The sequence below is a fragment of the Canis lupus genome, chromosome 3 (assembly GCF_048164855.1).
Source record: "Canis lupus baileyi chromosome 3, mCanLup2.hap1, whole genome shotgun sequence".
Lineage (NCBI taxonomy): Eukaryota > Metazoa > Chordata > Mammalia > Carnivora > Canidae > Canis > Canis lupus.
Window position 1 is genome coordinate 77,028,144 of NC_132840.1, and position 27,621 is coordinate 77,055,764.

At 40.7% G+C, this 27,621-nt stretch overlaps 1 protein-coding gene across 1 annotated transcript in view; it reads right to left on the minus strand.

Moving 5' to 3' along the window:
• The window catches only part of BLID (BH3-like motif containing, cell death inducer), a 117,359-nt gene extending 90,020 nt beyond the window's left edge, over window positions 1-27,339 (minus strand). The window contains 5 exon segments of the mRNA XM_072813647.1: window positions 15,926-16,081; window positions 17,514-17,640; window positions 22,475-26,518; window positions 26,521-26,631; window positions 27,331-27,339. Of these exon segments, the coding sequence (XP_072669748.1) occupies window positions 26,354-26,518; window positions 26,521-26,631; window positions 27,331-27,339 (285 nt within the window). The 3' untranslated portion in view covers window positions 15,926-16,081; window positions 17,514-17,640; window positions 22,475-26,353.
• Between the last annotated feature and the right edge of the window lie 282 nt (window positions 27,340-27,621).

Genomic DNA, 27,621 nt, shown 5'->3' on the forward strand with positions numbered 1-27,621 from the left:
GAAGCCAAAGAGGTGAAAAACTGAAACAATCTACTAGGTGCAATGATCATCCAGAAACAATGCTTTCTTTGATCAAATTCAAATTTGTCCTTCATTTAGGCAGGGTGGAGTAGTTCAAGAGCCTCTGAAAGGAGACTGGACAGCCTGGTTTCTGAACCTAGCTCAGCCACACTCAAATGTGTGATCTTCCGTAAGTCGCTCTAACTTTGATTTGTCATCTGTAGAAAAGCACATTGCAACAGATGACCTTTAAGTGCCCCCCTCTTTTTTTAATTCTCAAGAATTTGAGATTTCATGCAGAACACAGTGAACAATTTCCTCAACATCTGGCAAAAAAACAAAAGCAGCAACAACAACAACAAAAAACTAAAATGCTGATAAACTCTATTACCCAATTCTTTCAATTTTCTATCATGAAAATTCTTTCCATGATTTTAGCAGAAAACAGAAAAGATTGAAGGGATAACTGAATGACCTATTTGTTTATCGTAAAAAACTATTGAGGAATATTGAAGTGGTAAAACTGCAACATTGATCGCAATATTGTGATTTACTGCTTTTAGATCAGGAGCTTTGTGATCACAGTTCTGAATGTGAACCATGTATATGGTAGTTTGGCAAGTTACTTGACCTCATTAAACCTTATCTTTAAAACAGGGATAATAATACCGATTTTGCAGGGTTGTTCTGAATTGCAGGCTTAGGTGGGTTCCTATATAAAATGCTTAACATAGAGTAAGAACTCAGTGAATACCAATTACTATTAAGTTAACAGAAAAATCATAAGTTCTCACATTACCACCAATCATTCTCACTTGCTTTAATAGCAAAGAGATACGATGATAGTTCTAGATGACACCCAGGGTGGGAGAGGGGAAGCGTGTGTGTGGAGTCCTTAATATATATATATATATATATATATATATATATATATATATATATATGCACTGAATGTCAACTAGACATGTATATTCATAATTCCTTAAATTCATCACATAGATTCGTTCCTCCATGGCTGTGCTCACAATATTCCATTCATTTAAAGGACTCTATTTAAAAAATAAATAAATAAAAATAAAGGACTCTATTTTCTCTTTCCTTCCCATTTATCTGAATCTTTAATATCCCTTTTTTAAAAATAGGCTCCACACCCAACATTGGGCTTAAACTCACAACCCTGAGATTAAGAGTCACATGCTCCAACTAAGCCAGCCAGGTGCCCCTAAATCTTTAACACTCTGTAAGATTCATTTTGTATTTTCCTCTTTTGTGAACTTCCTTCCCTAAATTGACTAGTTTTGCCCAGATGATGGTGAACTCCTCTGAGTTCTTTGTTTATATCTTTTGTTGTGATCTTGACATCTACAGACCTGATTTGTTACTATCCTTTCAAAAGTTTATGTATTTCTGTTGAACTAGATTACACTCTTTAGAGGCAGTGACCATGTCTTACAGAACCTATCTTGTTTGATTAAAAGAATGGTTCATTGGTTGGTGTCAGGTAGGATAATGTGGTATCTCTTGGCTGCCTTATGAGTTTCCACCATTCTTTTAGCCTTTGGATTGTCTCTCATTGCCCTGTTATTTCAAAAGTACTTTATATTCCCTTGGGTCACTCTTCAGATTAAACCACATGTGGTCAAAAAACTGATCTACTTACAGCATTAATTTCACTCCTTGAAACATGAACACATTTGTGCGATTTTCTATTTTAAAAATCGGTGCATTAAGAAGCATATTCATACTGGGGATATATTTGAGAAATGAATGTCACACTGAATTAAAATACAAACAGAGGAATACACACGAGGAAGGGAAAGTCCTTGGCTCCTGAGAAATCTAGATGTCACCATGAAGTTTTTTTCTGTTTCTTGAAAAGATTGCCTGGTGTTCTGGGAGTTCTATTGCCTGAAATCGCACCATTTAGGGGGGCTGCTTAGCAGGAGAAGTGTCTTCAGGTGATAGCTTCCTTTGTTTCAACTTCATAGTTGGCTTGAGCGTCCACCAGTGCAGCTGTGGCCAGTGCCATTTTTGTTCTTTCACTGGGGAGACCTTCCTGAGGAGGGGGGCTATGGGACCAGCTGAAAGGAACATCGACACAACTACAAAAATAACAGAACATGTCACAGAAAGTTATCACATTGACTATTCGATAGAAATAAGCAAACGTAAGGGTACTTTGGGGGCCATGCTATTTCTAAGCACATGTGAAATGCTGCATCACCACGAAGATGTAGTGCTCTCTCACTGTTCACGTCGCTCGAGGATCAGCCAAGCAACAGCACTGCTTGAGTGTGTGAGCACCCCGTGCTAATCAGTCTGGGGAGAAAACGCTCCGTAAGAAAAGCTTCAGGTTTATCCAACAGGCAACTTACTGAAATAGGACACGTAGGAAAACCACAAAAGAACACAGGACATTAAGGACAAATTCAAAGAAATCTAAAGACTAAAGGCAAAATAAAAGGACTATGGATACAGAAGTGCTTAGCAACGCAGAAGCGAATGAAGTCACTGGAATTGTAAGGAGTTAATGTCAGTTCCTCGCATTTGTCTTTGTATTTCTAGTGCCTGGTTCAGAGCATGACACATTTTGCCCAGTGGAAGACAGAAGGAAAGGAAGAACAAAAGGGAGGGAGAAATGGAGGAAGGAAGGAAGGAAGGAAGGAAGGAAGGAAGGAAGGAAGGAAGGAAGGAAGGAAGGAAGGAAGAAAGGAAGGTGGGAAGGTGGGAAGGTAGGGAGGGAGGGAAGACAGAATGGAGGTGGAGGGAGAGAAAGGAAGAGAGAAGAGAAAGGTTTCTGAAATGTGCAAGTGGTGGAGGGACACAGTGTGCAAAGAGAAAAAGCAGGGTGCCAGCTCATTCAAAGACTTGGAAGCCAGGAAGAACGGGCTTGCCTAATTCAAGGAGAGATCATACATTCGGAATGGCTTTAGAAAATAGGGCAGGGCAATTTTCAGGAGGTTTTGAACATGCTAAGATTTAATTTCGGAAGCATGGTGTGTGAATGTGACTATTGTGGGTTTTGAAGGGAATATTAATATGATTCAGACGAATCAAATGGAAAGGGAAATGTAAAACTCAAAGGCATCAACCCAATGGGGTAAAACAAAACCACGCTGCAAGAAATTGAATGAAGGCAGAAGGACTAAAGAATATGGTCTTAAAATAGAAAGGCAGGTGCTTGTCTGGGTTTCTTCTGCGTTAATGCTGAAGGACATGGGCTTAGAAGTCAGATCAAGAATTTTCTTCTCCCACTGTGTAGCTTTTTTCATTCTTCAGCTGTTCCTCCTTTCTGTCACTGCCCTTCCTGAAAATGAACTTCAGCCTTTACTGTTTTAGCAGCAAGGCAAAATATGTTAGTAAATAAAGCACCTGGAGGTGGAATCAAATATAACTTTAAAAGACAACTGTTGGTACAAATGGACTCCGGATTGAAGGATCTTGGAGTTGTTCTTCTATTTCTATACTTTAGAGTAGCTTCGAAAATTCTTAAAGCTGTAAAAACATTTAGAGACCCACTAATCCAACCCACTCATTTTGCAGATAAGGGTATTTGGGAAGAGCTGTATTAATGTTTCTTTTATTCTACAAAAGTTGTTATGAATGAAATATACTTTGCAGGTGGATTTTAATTTAACTAAAGCCTTTATTGTCAGCCTCTTCATTATGCCAGCACAATGAAGTTGCATAATGAGTTAGGCACAGCGAGAGGGATGTGCTACCCCATATCACTGATATACTGCCACAGATCTGCCCTAAACACTTTGGATACACTGAAGATGCGTCTCTAAACAGCAGGTATAATGTTTGTCTTCTAAAACCTAATAAATAACTCAGTGTTACATATTGTTAACAGGTATTTTTCTGTTCTGACCAAGCCTGAGACAATGGATCCTGGATGAGAAACTAAAAATGTATCTTACAGATTTTACAACTCGGTATTTTGTGAACGTGGTTTGGGACAGTGGGGTGCTAAGCTCTTGATGCACATGTGTAAGACTCATTTGTGAATAAATTAAAATGTTACTGGAGTAAGGAAGGACGGTTCGCACAATTTTTTGGTGACTCCTTTGGGTAGTGTACTAATGGAAAGTCCTTGCATACATGAGCAAATGAAAAGTAAAGCAATGCATTGCTTTGGTGTTGCATAGATACAGCCCATGTAAAATTCCCCCTTTATAACATGGGCCCCATCATTAAAATGAATTTTGAGGAATAAATAGTATAAAAATATGAGCCACCGTATTTTGGCGTCTATTATGAGTCAAACGTTTAACAAATCAGCCTTCTTTGGGGCCTCTGCCTACTTAATTGGAATGAGTAATATCTTGCATCATCTCAACATGAGCATGAGCTCCCTTGGAATCTTTTTTGTCTCTCAAACATATAAGCATAAATTGGGACCCTTGCGTAGCCTTGCTCAGGGTTCCTCTGTGATCTGACGGTAATGATTCTCCAAATTTGCATCAAGAGCATCTCCACCTACTGAGCATATAGCAAGTGCCACGCACCAGGCTGACCAATCAACTCACTGTTGCACTGCCTGGGTTTTTCCTTAATAGCTAGATCTTCGGGGGCCAGCTCCTTGGTGGGGAGGGGGTCTTCAGTCCAACGGAACACCATGTCAAGACACCAAAAGGGAAGTTGATGTTAGTGTACAAATGACTTAAGGCAGAGCTTCAGTTATTCATCATGCGCCATGCAAAATGGAGGAAAAATGGGAAAGAAGTTGTTTATTACTGTTATGATTTTGGTTACTTTGATTAAATTAAAATTATCTCTGCCTAAAGTCATTTCCCTGGCATTTTACCTCATCCCAGTAAAGGAAATGGATTTCTTGTGAATAAGATTTACTATTCTAATATTCTCCATTACTTCACAAATTGTCCAAAGTCTGGATAAAGACTAAATCAGTAACGAGTAGGCAATATTTTACAACTAAATCAAGTGTCCACAAATGATAACCCTCTTAGAGATCATTACTTTCCAACATCTAGGTCACACACATTCATTCATTCTTACATGAAAACACAGACCGTAGAGCCCTTGTATTCTAATATTAATTGGAGAGGAATTTTTTTAAAAGCCGATTTTAAGAACATTCTACTCAGGAGCCATTTCAAATGATGAGAAATGCCCATGAAAAAAAAAAAATCTCAAGTAGGCAACATGTAAAGCAACACACAACTATATGCACATTAGTATAATTACACATTGCAAATTATATCGGATGCATCTAATATCTAATTTTTTGAAAGCTGATTCCACTTGAGATTTCAATAACAGCATCAACATTTTGCAGGTGGCTCCTTCTGTATAGTATCCAGAGGGAATTATTCCTCTAATGTGCTTACAACCCTCAAGTAAAAGCCGAAGCTCTTTCTGAAAGGACCAATGAACAATGAAACTGGGAGTATTACCTTGATACATTAAGCAAGGGAGGGGGACGATTCCACCAAATATAATATTCAGCATGGTTATTTATCCTATGCCTTCTGTGCCTTGCATCCTTATTTGCTTCAAGCAAGATGAAGTAAACTTAAACAGAAGCCTCATTAGAAAATGTGGAGGAGGCTTTATATACATATATATATATATATATATATATATTCAGAATATATATATATTCTGCAGCAATGATATGAAAAGCAAAGGGGTTGGCGATGTTTTTAGAACACCTGATAAAAGAGAAATGTGCAACTGAATGGAGGATTACACCTTTGACTGGAAACAGAGAGCCCTACATTAAATTCTGCTCTTACAGAACCCATGATTAATTTGTCCTAAAGAGGATGCCATATCAAAGCTCCATTTTGAGGAACAGGCTTTTGTCCTCATCTTTCTGTATGAATCAATCAATTATCAAATAGCCAAATATGTATTTGTGATCTTAGAGAATGGAGCATATTATTCAAGTTGATTGGATCCATTTTCTTGATTCCTCCTTAAAGATCTTTCTGCTAATTAGTCAGGGTTACTATCGAATTATTTAATTATCTGCACTTTTGTGCAATGAAATATGTTGTCATATCACATACTTTATCATGCTGCTGTGTTCACACTTAATGATGCTTCTATAGTTAGCAGTTTCCTTTGTTCTGCTCAGTAAGTGGTTTTAGAAAGGGGGTGGGCCAGGAAGGAGGAGCCTTGGGGTTTGTAAAATAAAATCATACATTCCTGGTGCACATGCAAAACTTTATGCATTTACATGAATCTCTTTTTAGAAATTAAGTTGCAATTCCATTTGGAATAAGCTAAGAGGCACATGTCGATGACTTCGAAGGCAGCCAGAACCGTATTACTATACCCTGGACAAGTCTCCAATGCATTTCCACTGCAGTGCAATGAGAAAGCGATTTAATTTTTTTTTTTAATCAGCAAGGAATGTCTTTAACAAGGAAGAAGTAAATTATGATAATTACTCTGAATGGTCGGATCCTTGAGCATTACTAATTAGCATTTATTGCCTGGATTATAGAACAATACATGTGAAACCGAACTGCGATTGCTCTTTTACGTTGAAGAACTGAAAAAGGCAATGGAGCAAAAACAAGCCGTATCATCAGGACTATAAGTCTGGTAGTTTCCATCTCCTTGAGGCCGGACAGAATTCCTCACTTTTGAAATACACAAATGTGGCCCCTCGATATTTCTGGCCCATTCATTTTTTGTGTCGGGCACATATTTACATATGATATCATAGTCATGAGAGACAAAATGAGAGGAGAAGCATTTTGGTTATGATGTCATTAGGGGACAGTTTTACCCATTGTGAGAGTTTAACAATAAAGAACACAAAACTCGCCATTTCAGAAAACATACATTTTTCCGTAGAAATTTTGGCTAAAATAATGAAACAAAGAACTCATTAGTGAATAAAATTTTACATTCACCTCCCCCACTTTATCTTAAGGGGACGAGAGTTGCAAATAATTGAGAAGAAGCGATCGGTGTGTGGCATGAGCATGAGAGCTTTTTTTTTTTTTTTTTTTTTTGCATCAGGAATTTGTAATAAAATAGATTCTGAAATTAGAAATAAATGAGATATTAATCAACGGAGTAACATCAGTCATGTAAATAAATGCCACTCAAATAGTTTGGCAACTGAAATTGCCAAATAACCCGGTAGGTAGGAGAGAAAGAGGAAAATTAACCATCCATCACCCCCCCACACCCGAGTCTCACGGGTGCCTCCACACCCCACTACAGCGAAGGAAGAGAAAAGGACATGGTAAATATAAAGCCAGTGCTAAATACAGTCTCTAGTCTTCCCAATACCTTCCATGGATCCCCTCCCCTGATCCTTTTTAGTTTGAAAGAATAAGTTTGACTAAATCTGTGAGGAGATTAAACAGGCTGGTGATAAAAATTAATTCTGCTGAATGAGCAAATGCATTTGGATGGCAGAGATGCAAATAAGATAATACTTTTCTTTTCCTTTGACATACCGAGCGGATTAGTTTAGAATGTTAAATTTGATTTTATTAGAATATATTAGCAGTGTTTTAATTAATACCAATCAAACATTTTCTTTCCCTGGGGCTTGATGTGTTCCTAACGCTTTCTAAATCATCTGTTATTTCTCCATCAAAAACCACCCCCACCACTACCAAATTACCAAAGCCTTTTGTTACATTCTTCATCATTTCACTGTATTCGACAGAAAACTGTTTACCTAAAGGTGTCTTGCCCATAAAATTAGCTCCCAGGTGCTGGATTTAAAATGAGTACTGTTCATTAGTACAGTCGATTTTTTTTTTAAAGGTAGAATTAGAGACTCAAAAATAAACATCTTCTGTGTTTTTCTTTTGGGGAAAAATGTTGCAAAAGGAGTTTTGGCTGGTTCGTATTACTTGGCTTTCTTCTCAGTAGAGCTTCCTAGAGCTGTTAAATTTCCAACTGCATTGGTTTTGAGCTGGCACTTCTTTGGAAACAGAGGCAAAAAAAAAAAAAAAAAAAAAAGGAATTAAAAAAAAAAAGGAGGAGGGGGAAATCTAGTTAAAAATATGGTGAACCAGTATGCCCTGTGAACTGAATTGTAACTGTGTGTTCCAAGGAGGTGCTGCATTGCATTGCACTCATTATCCATTCCTTTTCTCTCAAGCTTCCTGTCCTTCTGTGTCCGAAAGCTCCAGTTCACGTCTTTTTCTTTTCTTCCCGCAACGCAAACCGCCCCCCCCCCAATTCTCCGCCTTATTTTTTTTTTTTATCTGCCAAGCTGGATTTGCACTTTTAAAGATCAGTATCAATAATGCCCTGCTTGTTTCGGTTGCGCTCCCCCTTTAAAAGACAGCTCTCTCTAATTGATGCGTCTGGGCTAGTCTAGACTGGTAGTGATTGAACCAACCACCAATTATGTTATTCATTTCACTGAACTTCGCTGATGGGCTCGGTGAGGAAGAAGGGGTGTTGAGAAACCTGCCCTTACACTGGAGCAGTCCCCTGCTGAAATACAAAATCCTGTGTATCGTTGTGTACTCCTAAATGCCTGTGTGATCAGTTGTGATAGCAACCTCAGGGCATGAGCAATCCACTTGAAAACATGTAAAAAAAAAAAAAAAAAAAAAAAAAAAGAGTGCCTTGGAATACAAACTGTATCACTTGTATTAAATTACTATCCTGTTACCCTTTAAAATCACAGAAGAATTATATCCAGCATATTTTTATTGGCCCATGCATACATTTTCATAGAATTAATTGCAGATATATTTTGACTTAGGAAAGCACCAAATGTTTTGCAAATATTTGCTATGAATCATGTGGTAATATATATCCATAAGTTAAATGGATCCCTTTCCATAAATTCCGAATACCTATGCATACACGTCCGCTAAGATGGGGAAAAATCATTAATCCATTGTACAGAAACCAAAGGATGACTTGAAAATCAAGTAACTCTTTTCTCTGAAGCCTATTCAGGCCACCAAAGACTGGAAAGTAATATTTAAATAGTACAACTACACAAGAGGTCTCAACAAAAGACATGGTGCAATTGTTGCACGGTTCATTTTCTCGATTCAGTTTTCTGATACAAAATGGTTTCTTGACTACGATTTGGAGTCAATGATTGAAATTGCAATAAACACTTAAAAAAACACACACAGGAAAAGAACAGTTTCCTTAACCTTCCACTACACGTATAAAATGAGGTTACAACCAATATAGAGTCTTTAAAAGAAGAAAGCATTTGAAGTCAGGGCTGATTTAGGTATTTTCCAAAAATAGAAGATAAATGTTGGCCCAAGAATACTGAAACTGTTTAAATAAAATTGTATATTGGAATCTCTCACAACAAAGGAAAGGTAAGTTACTGTTTCTCTTCTTCAACTAGGAGATAGATCTGAATCACTAAAATCATTCTGCCACGAAAAGTTACATTTTCAGAAAACTGCAAACTACGTAAACAATTATCCTAAGAGAAGATCATTTTAAATGCACATTTTGGTGTTATCAATAACTTTGTTGGATTGAATTTAAATCCTGATAAATTTTTTCCGATCTTTAAATGAAGAATAATGGGCAATGATTACTCCCCAAAGATACAACAATTGCATGTGTGTGTGCTGTGGTTATTTCTCTCCATTTACATATCTAGAAAATATATTTCCAATCCCTATTACTTTTAAACTCACGGTGCATAATGTTTTAAAATAGATGCCCAGCCAGGAGGCTCTATCACTCCTCTTATTTTTTAAAATCTTGCAAAGTAATACAAATGTGGTCTTTATGAATACTGTAAATTTCATCCTCCGTGTAGAACAGCAAGGGTAGTATTTTTAGCCTGTTAATATTTTAGCCCAAACTCTTGGTCTGCCCCATCTGTGTCTGCGTGTTCACCATCTAGCCATATATGATACATACATGTGAGTCCCGAATGTGTAACATGTCCACATGCCCATTTTAATTGGGCACAATTTTAAGATTAACTCTTGAGTTTAAAAGTTGGAGGCACGGGGCATGCTGGGACTTCAGCTGATATGTTCTGAGGTCAAGCACCAGGTACTGAGCTGTTCTTGTTACGCTCGGATAGTACTGCGTGTTGCTCTCAAGAAATAGACCATGGTAGAGGAGTTCCACAAGCCTCAGGCTCCAATTATACACACACACACACACACACACACACACACACCAGCCAACACGCTCTTATAACAGAATATATACCTACTTTAACAGAAATCCAGGAGCTGCCACTTTCTGGTCACCTGACCCCTTCCTAACAATGAAAACCTCAGAGGTGCACTCAATCACTTCAGACAAACTTTCTTTTCTTTTGTTTTTGCTTTAAAGGAAAAAGTCCCACCAAATTTCCAGGATGCAAAGGCACGACTCGCAGCTCCCAAGAGCCTAACCCGTGGATTTAAACGGTAAACATCACAAGTTAGGGTCTCAGGGATTGAGAGGAGCGCAACAAATTGTTCTTTCTTGAGACAAAGCAAAGCAAAACAAGAATGACAGGCAATTTCTGTTCCAGGTTCATGACTAAAAGGTAACAAACAGGTGGCAGGGTATCCCCTCACTCTGGAAGCTTCCTTAGGTCACAACATTTAGGTTCCATGTATATATCATATATTCAGACACACACACACACGCAGGATCCGTGGACATATATACATACCTGAACACACAATCGTGAGTCTATCAGAGAAAACTCTTTGAAGCTTTGGGCAACACAGTTTTACTAAAATGAAAAACAATATGCATAGACCCAGAAATGCCCACGGTTGTTTGTTTGTTTGTTTCTTTTTATATAAACCATGGTCTAACTAACATAAGGATTAAATGCCCTTTCAAAGCTTTAACTTACAACTAGCACAGCTGACCGTATGGAAAATAGGAGGCATCTCTTTCCCCCTGGGCAAGGCATGCCGCATGCAAAATCAGAGAAATCAGGCTTTCAGAAGGAGAAGACCAAGAAGTAGGGGCTGGAGGCCATGAAAGTATAAATGCGAATAGCGTTTTAGACTCACCCATTGGAAGCGGAGCTGGGCTGCAGGCTCCCGTAACACCATTCCGAGCAAGGGGGGGAATGTGAGCTCGCAGTGCGCTAGCCTGGGCGAGGTGTTTCAATAGAGGACCGACAACGGGGCGGGGAGGGGAGGCGGGGGCAGGAAGCGTTACACCAAATCTAGAGACTGTAACTCTGTAGTTTATGCTTTGACGAGGGAGGGAAAAAAAAAAAGGCAATTTGGGGGAGGCGCAGGGAGGGGCTGGGGCTGATCGAATTTGGAAAATATTCAGTTAAAAATTTTTTTTAATTCTTTTTTTTTCTTTTCTTTTCTTTCTTTCTTTCTTTCTTTCTTTCTTTCTTTCTTTCTTTCTTTCTTTCTTTCTTTCTTTCTTTTTCTTTCTTTTTTTTTTTTTTAGGAACGAGAAACCTCCCCAGAGCTGCTTTAAAAAATTTCTTCCTTCTTTCTTCAGCGTGCACTTTGCCAGTCAGTCCTGCAAACGGGGCCTCCTCTGCATCAGCTGCTTGGCTGAAGCCAAGGCCAAATCACGCAGAGCCAGCACCAGGCTGTCATTTGGGAGGCGAGGTGGGAAGGGGTGGGTGCAGGCTGGGGAGAGCCGTCTCCCCCGCCCCACTCCCGCCGCCGAACCTTGGGGAGCCTTTTGCCAATATTTCAGAGGAACCAGAAGCCTAATTCCCCTCCATCTTCGCAGAAGCTACCGGTTCTGTACCTGAGAGAGAGAGTCGCTGCCCCCCCCCAACCCCAGTCTGCCTGGGAGCCGAGCTGTTCTGCGCCAGGGGCTCCTGTGCCGCCTCCAAAATGGGAAGAGAAGGGAGGGGAAGTGGGTGGGTAGATGACTCCTTTAAAATTTTTCTTTCCCCTTTTCCTCTCTCCTCTTTCCTTCTTCTTTTTTTCTTCTTTTTCTTTCTTTCCTCTTTCTTTTTCTATCCTTCCTTCCTTCCTTTTTTTTTTTTTTCTTCTTTTATTCCAGCCTCAGCAAGGTAGATGGCTGGCAAGTCAAAGAGAATGACAAAGCAGCCCCCGCGAGGAAGGCACTGGAGGGGCCTCCAGCACTTAGTAAAAATGCTAAATATTTGGTATATATTTCCACAGGCAACTAAAACCCGTTAAAGCTCCAGGCTCTTCCCCCCCACCCCCCCGGCTTCCCCCCCCCCTTTCCAAAATAGAATCACACCAGCAAGACAGCTAAATTATGCCTCCTTTACCTCCGCACAGGATCTATTCAGCATCCCCAACCCCCTCCCCATCTTCAAGACAACTTTTTTTTTTTTTTTTCTCACCTCTGTAAGGCTCTCCTCGGGCTCGATCGTCCGGTTCAGTTCAGGGTTTCTCCTTTCTCTCTCACTTTCCTTTTCCTCCCAGAAAAGCTAGTCCGTCATCAACCTACCTTGCTTCTCTCCCTGTCTCAACCTCCCTCTCTCTCCCTTTTCCTTTTCCTATTAAAAATAATAATAATAATGGCCCTTTCGACATAGCAGCATGAAGTGGCTGCCTTTGAGAAAGCACATTTAATCTTTGCTGGCTCCCCTAGGCTTCGGTGAAGAAGGAGAAGGCAAGAAAAAAAAAAAGGGAGAGAGAGAGGAAAAAAAAAAAGATTGTAAGGGAGGCTGCTGACGGGCAGCAAGCATCAGGCACAAATCAGCGACAAGTTGAATTTTCCTAGACCACACTGCCCCCTTTCTTCTCGGCTCTCTCCCTGGGCTCCTGGAAAGCCCGAGTGTCTGGTTACAGGAGGCAACGGGTCTCCTTTTGCCAACCATGGTGCAGATTCCTCGCATGCCTGCTTAAATCTCTGGCAGAGTAAGGAATCAATATCCCCCTCTAATCACCTTTAGCTCCTCTACGGCTTCCCTGCTTTTCTGAGAATCCACTTGGCTCTCCCCGCCGCTCCCCCGCCCCGCCAGGCTCCTCCATACAAAGCTTGCGGTCCTGTCATTTCTCACTTCCTTCCATATCTTGGAGACAAGCCTCCCTTCTAATATCCTCGCGCGCTCGCTCCCTCTCTCTCCGTTGTAGTGTCTCATCCCTGACTCGCAGCCCCGGATGCACTAAGGCATCTCCCTGACTACTAATGAGGCCAAAAATACACCAGCAGGTCAGGGGGAAGGCCAGACATTGTATTATACAAATACAGAAAAATCCTCAGCCTGCTAGACCCAGAGATCAGGTGTCACGTTTTCTAGAAGGGGGGAAAGAAAGAGAAAAAAAAAAAAAGGAGGAGGAAGGAGTGAAGAAGAGAGACCACAGTGCAGTTCTCTGCCTAATTGTTCTGCATCCCTCCGGCATTTAAAACACCTAGGCGTGTTGTAGGACTACAGGTGCTGGTGCATTTTGTGAATCTTCGGTGGGTTTTCTTTATGGCCAGAAAGTCAGCAGCGCCCAAAGACTTCTTTGAAATCGGCATTTAGGGGGATAAAAGAGCAGTGATTCAAATCTATATTTAAAATACGCACTCTATTCAGGCGTGAGATGACTACAATGCGAAAAATCGCTTTCCTTTCAATGGCAGGTTTTGCTCGTTGACTATGTTTGCCATATGTACTAATTTACCACTTACGTTCCCGTGGATTTTGAAATGAACTCATCAGTCACTGTAGCTCATCCTAACCCTTTGCTTCCAACTGCAGACATTTTCCTTCTTTCTGAAGGGTTTCTCCTCAAACGTCCATCAGATACACACACACTCCATTGATCAGCCTAAAGCCCCTTGATAATGATAAGCAATAATTCAGATGACAAAAAAAAGTGGCACAAGATAAAAATGAAAGACATCCTGGGTTGAGCAGGGGAGCATCTCCCATCATGTCTGTTGGCGTGCGTTTTCAAAGCTTGATCCCGGAAAACAGGTAGCTCCTGAAAATCGGGGTCTCTACCTATCTACACACACAGTGGGTGTATTGCCATCTTCACCCGATTTTCCTGGCTGGAATCACGCAGACAACAGGCAGTGCTGTGTTAAGTGTAATGCCGGGTTCTGTAAATAGCAAGGAAGGGAGGGAGGTATCTGAGGATGCAGGTTTGCTCCAAGTCGATGTTTTTTAAAAGTAGCTTTTTTGTGCTCAGCTCAGACTCTGAGCTTTGTCTCTCACTGTGAGACCTGCAGAAGCACAGCTGGATGCCCAAGGAAAGGAGAAGGAAAAGCACAAATGAGGAGACACAGAGGGAGGAAGAAGGGAAAGGAGAAGAGAGGAGAGGAGGGGAAGGGAGGGGAAGGGGGAGAAGAAATCGAGGCAAAAAGAGAAAGACGTACAATCATAGTGTTGGATTCCCTTTAATTTTTTTTTTTTTTTTTTTTTTTTTTGGTCGTTATTGGGAAGGAGAAAGAGACGGTTGGCAGGCTTGGTGACTGGGTTAGAATCTTTTTCAGATTTGGCTAATAGTGTGTTTGCACTAGACTGATGAGAAAAAAGAAACATGCTAGAATAATCATAAAGGGTGGAGCTGTCAAAAAAAAAAATCTTTGACTCACTGGGTGCCTCCCTGTAACGCCAAAATGAATCATTCCTAACCAGAATCACCAATTGTCTTAGTGTGCTTGCATATGAAGGCCAGATTATGGGAATCATGTCCTTTCACTCATCTTCAGAAAGGCAAGGTAAACAGAGGATGAAATTTCCCCGAGACTCTCCTAAACCTCTCTATCTTTGCAACAACAGTTCAGCACGATTTTCACATGCTAAGCTAATTTGCCCCTGTCTGTATTCACTCCGCTTACAAAGATATACAAATATATGAGTTATGAAAGTTTTGCTATGAACACATCATTTTCTCTACACAACTCAGCGATGTCTTTGGAGGATACTTATTTCAAGCAGTTAACACCTGACCCCAATTTCTGTGGGTAATTAGTGAGCTAGATAACCACACAAAGTGGGTAATTATTTAGTACCCAAGGGTACGCTAGAAGTGGGTAGTGGTTTTGTTAACAAAAGCACATCTCTAATTATTGTATCTATGATGGGTGTTTTAAAAATACCAGTTACTAGATCAAGTGAACCATGATAAATAAGTGAACTATTTTGCTGTCCTTAGCATATACATATGTATATTCCATCATGGTTAATAATATTTACCTCTCTTGTACGGAGTGTTGTGAAGATTAATTAGTTAACATCTGGAAGATTCTCAGAAACGAAATGTGCTAGAGAGTTTCTAAATACAGTATTATTGTGGTTATCACTATCTTGGCTAATAATCCCAGGATGAGAGAAGCTTAAGGAGTAGATGCAATAGTCTGGTCTCTGTCTTGTCCGAAAATATGCTGAGATCACACATGGAATGAGTTTGATCGTGGGGAGTGGTCTCCTACATGCCCGAGTCTAACACAAGCAGTACGAGAAACGAAAGGTAAATGCCATTTCCTTGACAGCTGGCTCAGGATGGATCTGAGGAGCCAGGGTAGGAGATGGGGAGAGGGAGGAGCACAGGGAAAGAGTCAGGGATGGGCCGGGAAGGAAGCTGAATCAGCCGACCACACCCTCCTTCCAAAGTCCTTCTATCCTTCCCTTTGATGAGCAGCAAATATGCACAAAAATCCTCAAAGAAGACATCCATGCAAGTGCCGGGACAAATTCATCATAATTACAATCAATCAGCCAGATATATAGTATTTATTCTGGAGAAGAATAATCAGTACAAATTACTTTAACAAATGCAGATACATTTTAAAATATTACAGTGTTGAGAATAGGCATGCACAAATCAACTTCAGATATTTTTAACCCAAGATATGAACACCAATGAAGAGACCTCTCCTAATCCAATTGCTTTTCTGAGTCAGCCTCCCCCGACCCCCCCAACACGGGAAGGGGATATCACTTATTTCTGCTGAGAAAGAAAGAAAAGAAAAAGAAATGAAAGGAAAGGGGAAAAATAAAGAAAAGAAAGCCTCAGGCTGTTAGGGGCCTTAATTCTGGAGAGCAACCAAGCCTTGAAAACAAACAACAACAAAAACTTACTGCTTCTTTCCCTGTCAACGTCCATCCCCTTGAGCCGGCTGTCTGGCGTCTGGCTGAAGCAGGACGGACAGAGGCTTCTGAGATCCAAATCTTCTAGGAGGCTCACCACATTTTTTCTTTCAAAGCAAGGTTGTCCTGGGGATTAACCCTAGGAGTCTGGGAGATAGGAAGCATGTGGGAAGGGTGAAGGGAAATATGCAAAGATATTGTGTTCAGTCTCGTTTAGGCTATCTAGGGAATAGGAGAGGAGAGGAGGGGAGGGACCCCATCAATCGGCCAACAGGTACCACGGCCACAACCTCTGCTGGAAGACAGCCTCCAGGACACGTGTTTCTGCTGTGATTGGAGGCCAGTGGTGTGATGAGCGCATTTTAAGAGTTTGGGAGCAGAGGGAAAATTTCTCCAAGAGCCACCCAAGCCAGGCTTCTGACCTGAAGCCCAGTATTCGTCACCCCCTCTCTGAGCTCAGAACTACAAAGGCTGACTGGCATTCCCCAACCCGCCCAGCTCCTTTCAAACCCACAGACTGTGCCAGACTGGCCCCACCTCCCACTGCAGCAAATTCTGTAGCCCCGCTTCATGCTGCGCTGTAAGGAGCCAGATTTCCGTTTTAATTGTCCTACCTGGCCTTCCCCTCTGCCACTGCCCCTGGCTCTTGGTTCCTGGCACAATTTCAAAGGCCCAACCGATTGCTTTCCCTCCCCCATCATCATTTGAAACATCTCTCATTCTCCCCTCCCCAAATTTTTCTGTCTACAATGTTTTTATGTCCAGCAGCTTCTTTCATCTTTGGCCACCACTATTCCCTTTCCTTGGTGTTTCACACAATCTTGTTTGACTTTTTTTTTTTTTTTTTTTTGCCATGTCAAAATATAGTTGTAGCTCATGTGATGGACTGAAAACCCAAACCAAAAGTGGGCGGCTAGCATCTTCTTCTCCCCAGCCTCTCATATTAATATAGCTGACAATCTAGTTCATCTTAGGGCATTTCCCAAAAGCTCACCTAATAAAAAGGTGAAGCCAGTAGACAACAGGTGTGTGTGTGTGTGCGCGTGTGTGTGTACACGTGCAAGAACTTATCTAATCATTTGAATGCAGCGGGAAAGTGCCTAATGGCCATGTGGGGAAGGAAGAACAGAAGAAAGGGGGTTATATTTGTGGATATTTAAGATAAAAGCAACAGAAGCTAATTACTGCAAGCACTTATAGGGGAAAAGGCTATATTTTGATATGTGTGTGTACATGCATATATGCATGTCTATGTATGTGTATATATATGTACATATATATATGTATATGCATATATATGGCCTGGAACCTCCACCCATCACAATATCCTCAGATTATCTGAATATCTGAAAGGTATACAACATCCTGTGAACAGTGACAGGCAGGGCCCGCATGGTGACTATGAAAGCCTTCTGGGAGGGATTGGAAGAGGAAGACAAATCCCACAAGTCACCTGCCCTGTCCCCTCCTTGTTTGGCCTTAGAAGCTAAGTTCCATAGCACCTCCCCCAGTCGCTACCATGTTTGTGAGGCTCATCTTTGCCATCCATCCCCCAAAGCATTTGTGCTCTTAACCTTACTTCTTAGGGATTCATTGCTTTAACGTTGCAGTTCTGCTCTCTGTGCCTCCTCCGGTGGCTGTCATCTAGGTTCTTCTTTGTCACAGATGCTTACAGATAAATAATAGTTCCTTTAGTCTTCCAAAGTCTTCATCAGTGTTTTATAGAGGCAGAGGAGAAGGTTGGAAAAGTTAGAATTGCCGAGCTCTGAGTGGCACAGCTCAGACTCAAACCAGGTCTAACTCTATAAGCCTGGTCTTTCTTTTGCATCATTAGGTTCTTCGACTCTTGTCTCAGTGTAAATGACACTTTCCACAGTTCATCCCCTCCACCTAGTCTAGTTTCTCCTTCGATGTATTTTCCATAGCACTCTGTACTTATACCTTAACATTTATTCATTATTGTCATTTAGCTCATTTCCATCAATAATTACTCATTGAGTACTTGACTGTATGTCAGGCACTGTGCTAGGCAGGGTAATCCCCTTAGCTGGAGGAGAGAAAATGATGCTCTGGTGTTGGCACTGTCCATAGACGATGCTGTCTCTATCCTCAAACTCCAAAGTGAATGGAGAGAGGTTTGTTATGTGGTCACTTTTGTGTTCCTGGTATCTAGCACAGCACCTAGTGCACAGCAAAAGTTTTTAGTAAACTTTTATGCAGATGTGGCTTTGATTGTAACTTTTCGAGAGAGCCGAGTTCATGTCTAAATAACCCTCGGAATAATGCTTCATAAAATGCCACATAAAAGTAACATTTAACAAAGAGTGAATTGCAGCCTTATTTGCTAAGACTATACTCTGGCTGAAGTCCCACTTATAGCCATGTTTATTTATATTTTGGAAAAATAGCAAATTAGTCTGTTTAATTCATTCTAAATGTTCTGAAGTCATGCTGTTTCTGTTTGAAGCCAGACAAATTCTGTCTAAAATCTCACTGATCTGTGGATTAGGAGGTAATATCAAGTGATAAAGTGTCCAGGATGACGTGGCTGTGAAGGACTATTCTGGGCTACATGCAGGGAGGGAGATCTCTTGCACTTTAAAGTGTGTGGGTAAGTCCAGATCTGAGATAAGCAACCTAGCTCAGATGCCCTCATTTCAGAAAAAGAGGCTGAGAGGCTAGAAATGGTTTTTGACCATATGACCTCACGGTTCCAGAGTTTCATAATATGTATTCTGGGGAAAATAAAAAAAAAGGTCAGACAAGTCCTTATTTGGCCTAAGGGAAGAATATTTAAGTATGTTTAAGTGGTATCCTTGGCAGACCAGTCTTCATCTGGGCAGTTCCTGTCTCTGAATAGGGGATGGCAGGGAGAACGTGATGGCGCTGTCTACCCTTGACAAGCATTGATGCACATTCAGAATTTCGACGCCACTCAAGTTTCTAAGGATGCATCCCTGAGAGTTGATGGTGGCACCTCTCAAGAGAGAACTGGATGGATAACCACAGCCCTCCTACTCCAGCCCCTAAACTCGAAACATACTTTAGATGTGAAGTATCTAAATTCCCTCAGCAAGAGCCCCTCGTTCATTGACAAAAATATTCCCAGGAAGAGGAGAATGAGGCAGCTGCTTTATGCAAGGAACAGCAGAACCATTTTCCTGAAGCAATGAGACTTTGAACCAGTAGGGAGCAGTGTTTGGTACCAGCAGTCTGTAGCTCAAGTGGTCTCAAAAGAAGTCATCTAGCAGATTTTATACCCCAAATCCCTAGAGTTCCAAGTGTCAGGCTAAGAAATACCAGGCTAAACACTTGAATTTTTGCCTAGATTTTTTTTCTTTCCTTAGCCTTTTAGGATATTAGGGGAAATCAATAGTGAGAGAAGTCTTCAGCATATATATTTAATATTTTTATACGAATATATAAAATAATCCTGTTGCCTCCTTAGGCCTTATTGGGGGAGCTTCAGAGGACTTTTCTTGGCTTTCAGATTAACTCCATACAAGGACTGGAGTTTATCTAATGGGCTCCTGTTGTTTGTGAAGCCCTCTGGAAGGTATGGTCCATTGCCTTGGGGCCTGACTTTACCAATTGGTGAGTAGTACATTTCAATGGCCTCTTGTATCTAGATAGGTAAAAGAGGGAAGCTTTTACTTGTACATAATAATGGGTAAACTGAGAGAGGAAAACAGAAAAAGTCAAGGCCCTTCTAAAGGGTGAGATCCCTATTACCTGTGCGCTAATAGAATTGAGCCTGATGTTATAAAAAGCATTATTCTTGGCTGACGCATGTCATCCAAGAGCCAAGTTCTATTTTGGTCTAGGTTCTCTGCCATTCAGTCATTAGGTTTAGGCTGGCAAGCAAAGAGGCATATTTCCGCCCCTGGAACTTTTGAAGATTGAGATTGCCAGGCCAAGAGTCTAGAGATGATATGAGACCAAAGATACAGGGCAGTGACTTGGACTGGAATTATTTGTATATATTTTTGAAATTGCTACAAAGCCTTGAGGTTGTGAGGGGAAGGAGAGAGGTGGTGGAAGGGGAAGGTTTTGGAAGCCAAGAGTGTTCTCATCTTAAATCCAGTCTTGTTGATGTCATGGTTCCTAGAGACATCTTGGCCGACCAAATTAATGCTCTTTAGAAGATTGGGCCCCTTTAATAGTATTCACCAGCCCTGGATCTCTAAGTACTTTCCAATATAGAGGAGAGAAGTATCCCAGGGAATGGTCCTTCAGTAAGCAGAGATCGGATCACAGTTCAGATTTCAAGGTTTCCAGTCAAACTCCAAAGACTGTATCTCACCTTTTCACTAATGGAAACGAAGTCAAGACACACTCCTTCTTCTCTTTTAGACTTGTCTCTTCAAATTTGTTGATTTTGGTTTTGGTTTGTTATTTAGCCATTTAGGCTCTAAAGGTTTAAAATAAGGAGAGGGAGAAGCAAATATCCTTATATCATTATTCCCTTCTCATAGTTGGGAACTGAGGCAATTAGTGGCTAAATACTTTTCCCAAGAAGGTTGTTATAGCACCAAGAATAGAATCTAGGTCTCCCAGCCCAGCTGTTGTGGGGAAAAATGAGCTAATGTGTATGAACTGCCTAGAGTTCATTGAGAGGGAGTATGTGCAAATCCAAGGTATCGTTAATAATCATCTTACCCCGTGCCTCTTGGTTTCCCCCATTATTAACTAATGACAGCACAGTGAAGAAGAACTTCAAAAAGATACGATTAAATTTACTTGAGCTTTTGTGAAATGGATGAGTTTCAAAAGCACTGAGTGTGCAGAATTAACAGAATGAAAAGAACACAGAAACATAGTTTGAGACACATTTTGGAGACAGACGGGCCTCGGCGGCATCAGATTTCCTGCTAAGATTCAAACAGAGATAGATGAATGGGGATGACCAGGGAGCACTCTGGGGAGACACTGAGGAATATTTTAAACGTGGAAACTGCCACCTCAGAGATTTTAAGTGTGGCACGTTCGACGCTCGTCAAAGAGTCTCTCCATGCTGCAAATAGCAAAGACATGAAGACCACAGGGAACTGTGTCAGAGGGAGCCAGGCCAGCCCTCTGGGATCTGATGCTTTGCCCTGCAGGGATGTTGGACTTCATGCTCCAATACAGGCAGATACAGAGCAAACCAACTGTAGTTTGCGACCAGCGTTCACTCCCAAATGAAGGCAGCTTAAGTACATTTTCTGACATTTGTAAGTCTTCCAAGATTCACTTTGCTATTCTGACTACCTACCCCAAGTCTGGAAAATTGTTCAGTCTGTGGGCCTGTGGGTCTCTTAGCTCCGCACAATACTTAACGTGCACCACATACAGACACACTGATTTTGATCCTACTATGGTTAGCACCGTGCCTGCCACACACTAGGTGCTTCACAAACTGTTGTGCAGTCTGTACTTTTCTGGGAATGTAATATAATCTAGGGTCACAGTGTTATGTAACACAGACCAATTGACTGATTATCTACAGGCAAGCAATCTTTAAAGGATGAGTTTCCTCTTCTGCCATGAGTTTAATTACTCAAAATCTGTGTCTTACATTTGATGGAAAAGTGAGAAGAATTCTAAGGTGAGGAAGGAGAAGAACTTTTAACATAAAACAAACATCTGGCTAGTGTTCTGTTGTAAAATGTTAACAGAGCTTTGGGTGTTTTTTAGGAAATATCTAGGGGTCAACTTGTCAATGTCTTTTTAAAAACAAAGGAAACAAAGAAAATGGATTGAAAAATTAAAGTTGGGGAGGAAATGATGGGGGAACATCTTCCCCCCAACTAGTCTACATACGCATATATCTCTGGGCCCCCAGGGCTAGCTTCCAGCAGCCCAGTAAGAATTGACTGAAGTATCAGAAAACCCAGTTTGTTCAGAGAACTCATGATGAGAATCTCTAAGTCTGGGGGAGACACAGAAGAAGGAAAAATGCTACATATTACTTCTCTTTTGTGGAAAACAAGGCAGAGAGAACTCTGGAAAATACCATCATCTAAAATTAACTTCTCTTCCCTGGTTAAGGAAGAAGACCAGAGAGTAAAGGCAATTATCACTGGATCTGCTATCTTTTTGGACTTCTTTGGATGATCCCAGAGTCTCCTTCCTCAGCAACCCCCCGGCATTTCTGATGTGAGCATATCTCACACAGGACATGTGACACTGTGAATGTAATTAAAAGACTGTGAGATCCGGCTCTGAATCTCCAGCTCACTGCACGTGACTGGCACACAGTAAACTCTCAGTAAAGTTGAATAAAAAATGTGTAAAGTCAATTTAAAATGTAAGAGCTATAAGATACAGTGCAAATGCAACCATGTCCAAAATAAGAACAGAAAAATAGGAATTCTATTAGATCCAGATTCTAGGTTGGATCTTATGGGACAGGAAGGGACAAAAAGAAGGCTCTGGCAACCACGAAGCCACCATCCTCCATGAGGATGCTAAAGCCATCCTGGTCAGGTTACATACAAAGACTTAGAATCTGGCCCTGGGGAAACCAAAGGTTGATATATCTTTATCTGGTCTGCTCACCTGAACTTCACCTACTACTTCTTTCTTCTTCTTCTTCTTCTTCTTCTTCTTCTTCTTCTTCTTCTTCTTCTTCTGATTTATTTATTTATTTATTTTGAGAGAGATAGAGAGAGAGAAGGGGAGGGGCAGAGGGAGAAGGAGAGAGAGAATCTCAAGCAGACTCCTTGCTGAGTTTGGAGCCTGACACCAGGCTCGACTCCACAGCCCTGAGATCATGACCAGAGTGTAAATAAAAAATCAAATGCTCAACCAACTGAGCCACCCAGGCACCCCTCTGGCATTATTTGTAATTATAGTGGTCTCAAGACACATGAACCAATAGAAAGAATACAAAACTGAAAGTTAAAGAGGCATGGGTTTTCCACTTAATTCTGTCACAGTAACCTTGGATGATACATTTTACCTCTCAGATTATTAGCTCCTCAACTATAAAATGAGAGGATTAGACTAGATGAACTCTGAAATTTCCTTCATGGAAATTCCAAAACTGCATAGTCCCTCTATCTGTCTAAATTCCATTTCATTTTATTTTTCTTTTCTTTTTTTTTTTTTTTTTTTTAGGATTTTGTTTATTTATTCATGAGAGGCACATAGAGAGAGAGAGAGAGAGAGGCAGAGACACAGGCAGAGGGAGAAGCAGACTCACTGTGGGGAGCCCAATATGAGGCTTGATCCCGGACCCCAGGATCATGACCTGAGCCCAAGGTAGATGCTCAACCACTAAGCTACCCAGGCATCCCCCATTCCATTTTCTGAATAGTTATGATACATATGGAGTTTAGATTAAGAAAATAATAGAGAGGCACTTGTGTGGCTTAGTTGGTTAAGCATCTGACTATTGATTTTGGCTCAGGTTTTGATCTCTGGGTGGTGAGATTATCTCTGGGTGGTGAGATTGCACCCCAAATCGGGCTTTGTGCTCAGGGGGAGTCTGCTTCAGATTCTATTTATCTCCCTCTGTCTCTCCTCCTGCTCTGTCTCACTCACTCTCTCTCAAATAAATAGATAAGTAAATAAATAAAATCTTTTTTTAAAAAAGAAAGAAAATAAACAGAGCATCTTAGTTAATGTTAAAAACAATTTAGAATTTGAACATTCAAAATGAAAGAAGAAAAACGTGAAGGGTCTCAGAATGGTGAAATTAACCACAGTGGATTGGGTCATGGGAAGGAGATCCCCAAGTGGTCTCCAAAATCTTTTCAGCATTGAGTGGAACAAAGAAATTTCAACAAGATTCTTAGGCAATAAGGAAGTTAGTTGTTTGGAAGGAGCAAGAGCTATTCATCCCATCTCAAACAAAAGGAAACTGATATCCAGAAAGGTTGGTTGCGAAGATGAAGTCAGGCCTGACAGTCAGGTATCCTGCCTCCTTCCCAATGATGTTGTCAAATCTGTCCAGGAAGAAACCACTACTGCTTCTAAGGAACATGAGAATGTGGTGCTATGATCCAGTGGAATTGTTAGTGCCCTGGCCAACTTCACTTTTGAAAGCTCTGCTGAAATCACACCTGCTAGAAATTTCTGTAGTTGCCAGAGAATGTGACTAACTACACTAATAACCCAGAGAGACACTTTAGAAGCTTCCCCATGGTCAAAGACACTTCCACTGGCCTTGGGTCAGGGAATCTGGTTTCCACCCCTTCATCTGTCATATTAGGCTTTTTGTACATCAAGTTCCTTCTTTGGGAGTCAAAGGACTTATTAGAGAAACTTCTAAAGTGTAAAATGATCCTAGCTCAATATACAGAAACTACTGTGAGAGAGATTTTTGTCCAATATCACTAATGACCTAAAGCAATTATTCTTTTTAAGATTTTATTTATTTATTTGAGAGAGACAGAGAGAGAGAGAGAGCAAGAGTGAGAAAGCACAAGTGAGGGGAGACCAGAGGAAGAGGGAGAAGTAGACTCCCTGCTGAGCAGAGAGCCTGATGCTAGGCTCAAACCCAGAACCCCAAGATCATGACCTAGGCCGAAGGCAGATGTCCAACCGACTGAGCCACCAGGTGTCCCTGAAGCAATTATTCTTATCTCCTTTTTAAATATGTGTGTATATAATATACACTTTTCATATATATTAAAATGTATATAATAGTATATATGCAGACACACACCATTCTTGAAAACTTATATACATATGTACATATATGTATATTTATATATATCTCCTTCAGTCTAACTGGGAAATCTGTTTCAAAATCAACTTCTGCTCTCTTCTTGGACTTGATATATAGCCAAGCAGGCCATTCTCGATTAACACAACTCCCTCCTGGGAAAAGTCACAGAATAACTTTATTGATTTTTCTTTACCCTTCTCCACATTTCTCTGCTGAAATGTTGTCTTAACTCTTAAATGTAAAAGCAAAAGGAAAACAAAATTAAAACAAAGAGATCTGCTTCTTGAGGATCATATTGATTCTCTATTTTTCTATATTCTAAAAAAACTTTTTTTTGAGGAACAGGGTATTTGTGTGGGGGTAGTAAAGAAAAGAGAAGATGATGTGTTTTCCAAGGGTTTTGTGCAACAGATTTCTTTACATTGAAACCGGTGTTTTACACACAATGCTGGACTCAGTGCTACATAAACCTCTTCTCCTCGTTCTCTCATGACTTGGCCAGCCATCTTTGAAAACTGCCAAGACTTTTTGGCAAACGATCCGTCCAATGTTTCCAGGAGCATACCCAATGCATAGGAATATAGGGAATGTTTATTTCTCATCAGATTTTCCTACCCCAAAAGGTCCCAACAAGATTAAGTATTTTATTATTATTTCTTTAAGATTAAGTATTTTAGAAGCAGAAAATTCTTTACTGATCAAATTTCAGGATGACTGATATAATTTAGGAGTTTTTCTGATGCACTATGAGAGAGGTCAGAACGAGGGTCTCTGGGTAGCCTTTCTGCATGGACTTCTCATGATGATCGGGGAATGCTGACCCAGAGCCTCACTCTTGCTCTCCTTCCAGCTTCTTGAAGTGCCCTGAACCCTGGATTCTGACTATGCCCTGGTGGGGTCAGGACAGTGGGAGGAAGACAAGGGGGATACTTGAGTGGCTTAAAGTAAAAGCTCTAAAAGACAGTTTGCATTTTCTTTTCTTCCCCTACCCCCACCCCGCACTCCACGGATTTACTGTACTTGCTCTACTGACTGAATTCACAAAAGCCTAGTAGAATTCCTATTTCCTTCAGTTCTCTTTTCTATTACCCACTGCTTTTCCTGTAAAGGGAAGAAAAGGCTTGGCTGATTTACACTACAATCACAATCTGATTCTTCCCCCCTTTAAGCAAATAAAGATGCCTTGTGAAATGAACGGATTGTGTTATTTAAAAATTGAAAGCGTATGTGAAGGAACCACCCCTTAGAAACAAGCTTAAGAAAAGTACAGGAGGAAAATGAAACCCTGTGAGTAAACAAGGTTACAGTGATGCACACTGTTGAGTACAATCTAGTAGAGCAATTATTAACAATATGACAAATATCTACTTCCAGTGCACAAATAAAATACACTCAAAACCACAAAAAGATAGTGATGTGCTATGCTTCCCTGCATTTTAATCACAGTGATGTGTGGTTTTTTGTTTTGTTTTGCTTTGTTTTTGAACAAAATACCCTTGCAAACTTAGTTTTAATTAAATGTCATCTTACTTTTTACTGGCTAGTTTATTTATTTTTTATTTTTTTCATTTTGTTTCTCTGCACATCTTGAATCAGAGAGTGATTTGGAAGCATTATGGGTGCAAGTGGGTAGACAAGCATGCTAAGAATTGGGTCATCTTGTTGAAATCAAGTTCACTTCTGTGTAGTACAGCAGGAAGAATGGGGAAAATGTGTCCTAATATCTTGCTGTATCTGTCCCAACTCATTCCTTTCATAGGGCCTCAGCAGGGGGAATTATGTAGCAATGCAATTTGTATCCTGGTTAAATAGGAAAGTCTCTGGAGTTCATTTCCAAGAACGGCCCCCCTCATGGCAGAGGAGCCAAGATTGTACCTTGTAAGAGGAAACACTGTTTCCTTAAGCAATATAGGCTCTTTGTTGAAACTGGCAACAGTGTTCCAGCTGCAGGCAAGAGGGTCGGCTCTGCCTCTGGATAAATGGAACTGCCTGAAGCTCATCCCATCCAGGCAATACAAAGCATGCTCTCAGTTTCCAAGATCTAATAGGAAGGTCTTTCCTGGCTTCCTACAACACCCAGATGGAACACAACAGATTCACCACAATTTGAAGCTACTGTGTAAGAAAATGTTCAGAATCAAACGTCCATTCATTCATTCGTGAAGCAACTTTTTATAGGGCGGCTCTCACATAGACTGGGCTTTGCCTAAGCACAGTGTTAGGTGGAAGAAAAAAAAAAGAGATTATATCCTGCCCTTCTGTTCTTCTCAACTCCTACTATCCTTGGTTCTTCCTTTGATTTCAAGCAACTACTCAAAAATCCTCAGCCGAAAACAGCTTCCAAGGCTTCATGTATTCATTCCATTCTCTTCTCTCCAGACTCCCTGTAGAGTATCATTTGATCCAGGTTTGTGTGAATAAACACTATTAATTAATATTAAGTCTCGACAATGTCCTTCTCTCAACACGTTTGATGCTCAGAGCACAAAGAAGCTGTATCTACTCCCTCAAAGTGAGAAACATCCCTATCTTGATCTCTGACGCCTAAAAGGCAGGGGTACTTCTTTAGATTTTATTCCCAAATGTGATCAGCCCTGGGAGTACTTGCTTATTTCTCAGTCAGAAAGAACCTGGAGCTGTGGATGCCCAAGGGAGTCATTCCAACAGAAACTAGAATTTCCAGAGAGAGAAAATTTATCCAGTTGCCTTGTCTGGTGCTTATGATACATTTAAGTATCACCCTCCCCATGGTAGACTAGAGGGAATGATCAGCATGAATTAAATCATGTCTTTAATGATATATTGCAAATAATTTCCCTGGTGAAATAGCAAGTTCCTGACCATAGTATTGTACACACCAATAAATAAACAACTGCTACTATTTTAATGTTGTTTTTCACATCGGGAAGACCTCAGAAACCTCTTGTTTCAACTGATAGACTGGAATCGCTGAAAAATTTGCCTTGCCTTCCCACCCGGTTCTGTGGCTAAAATGTATTGGGAAAATGGTGCGTTAGTCACAACTCTAATT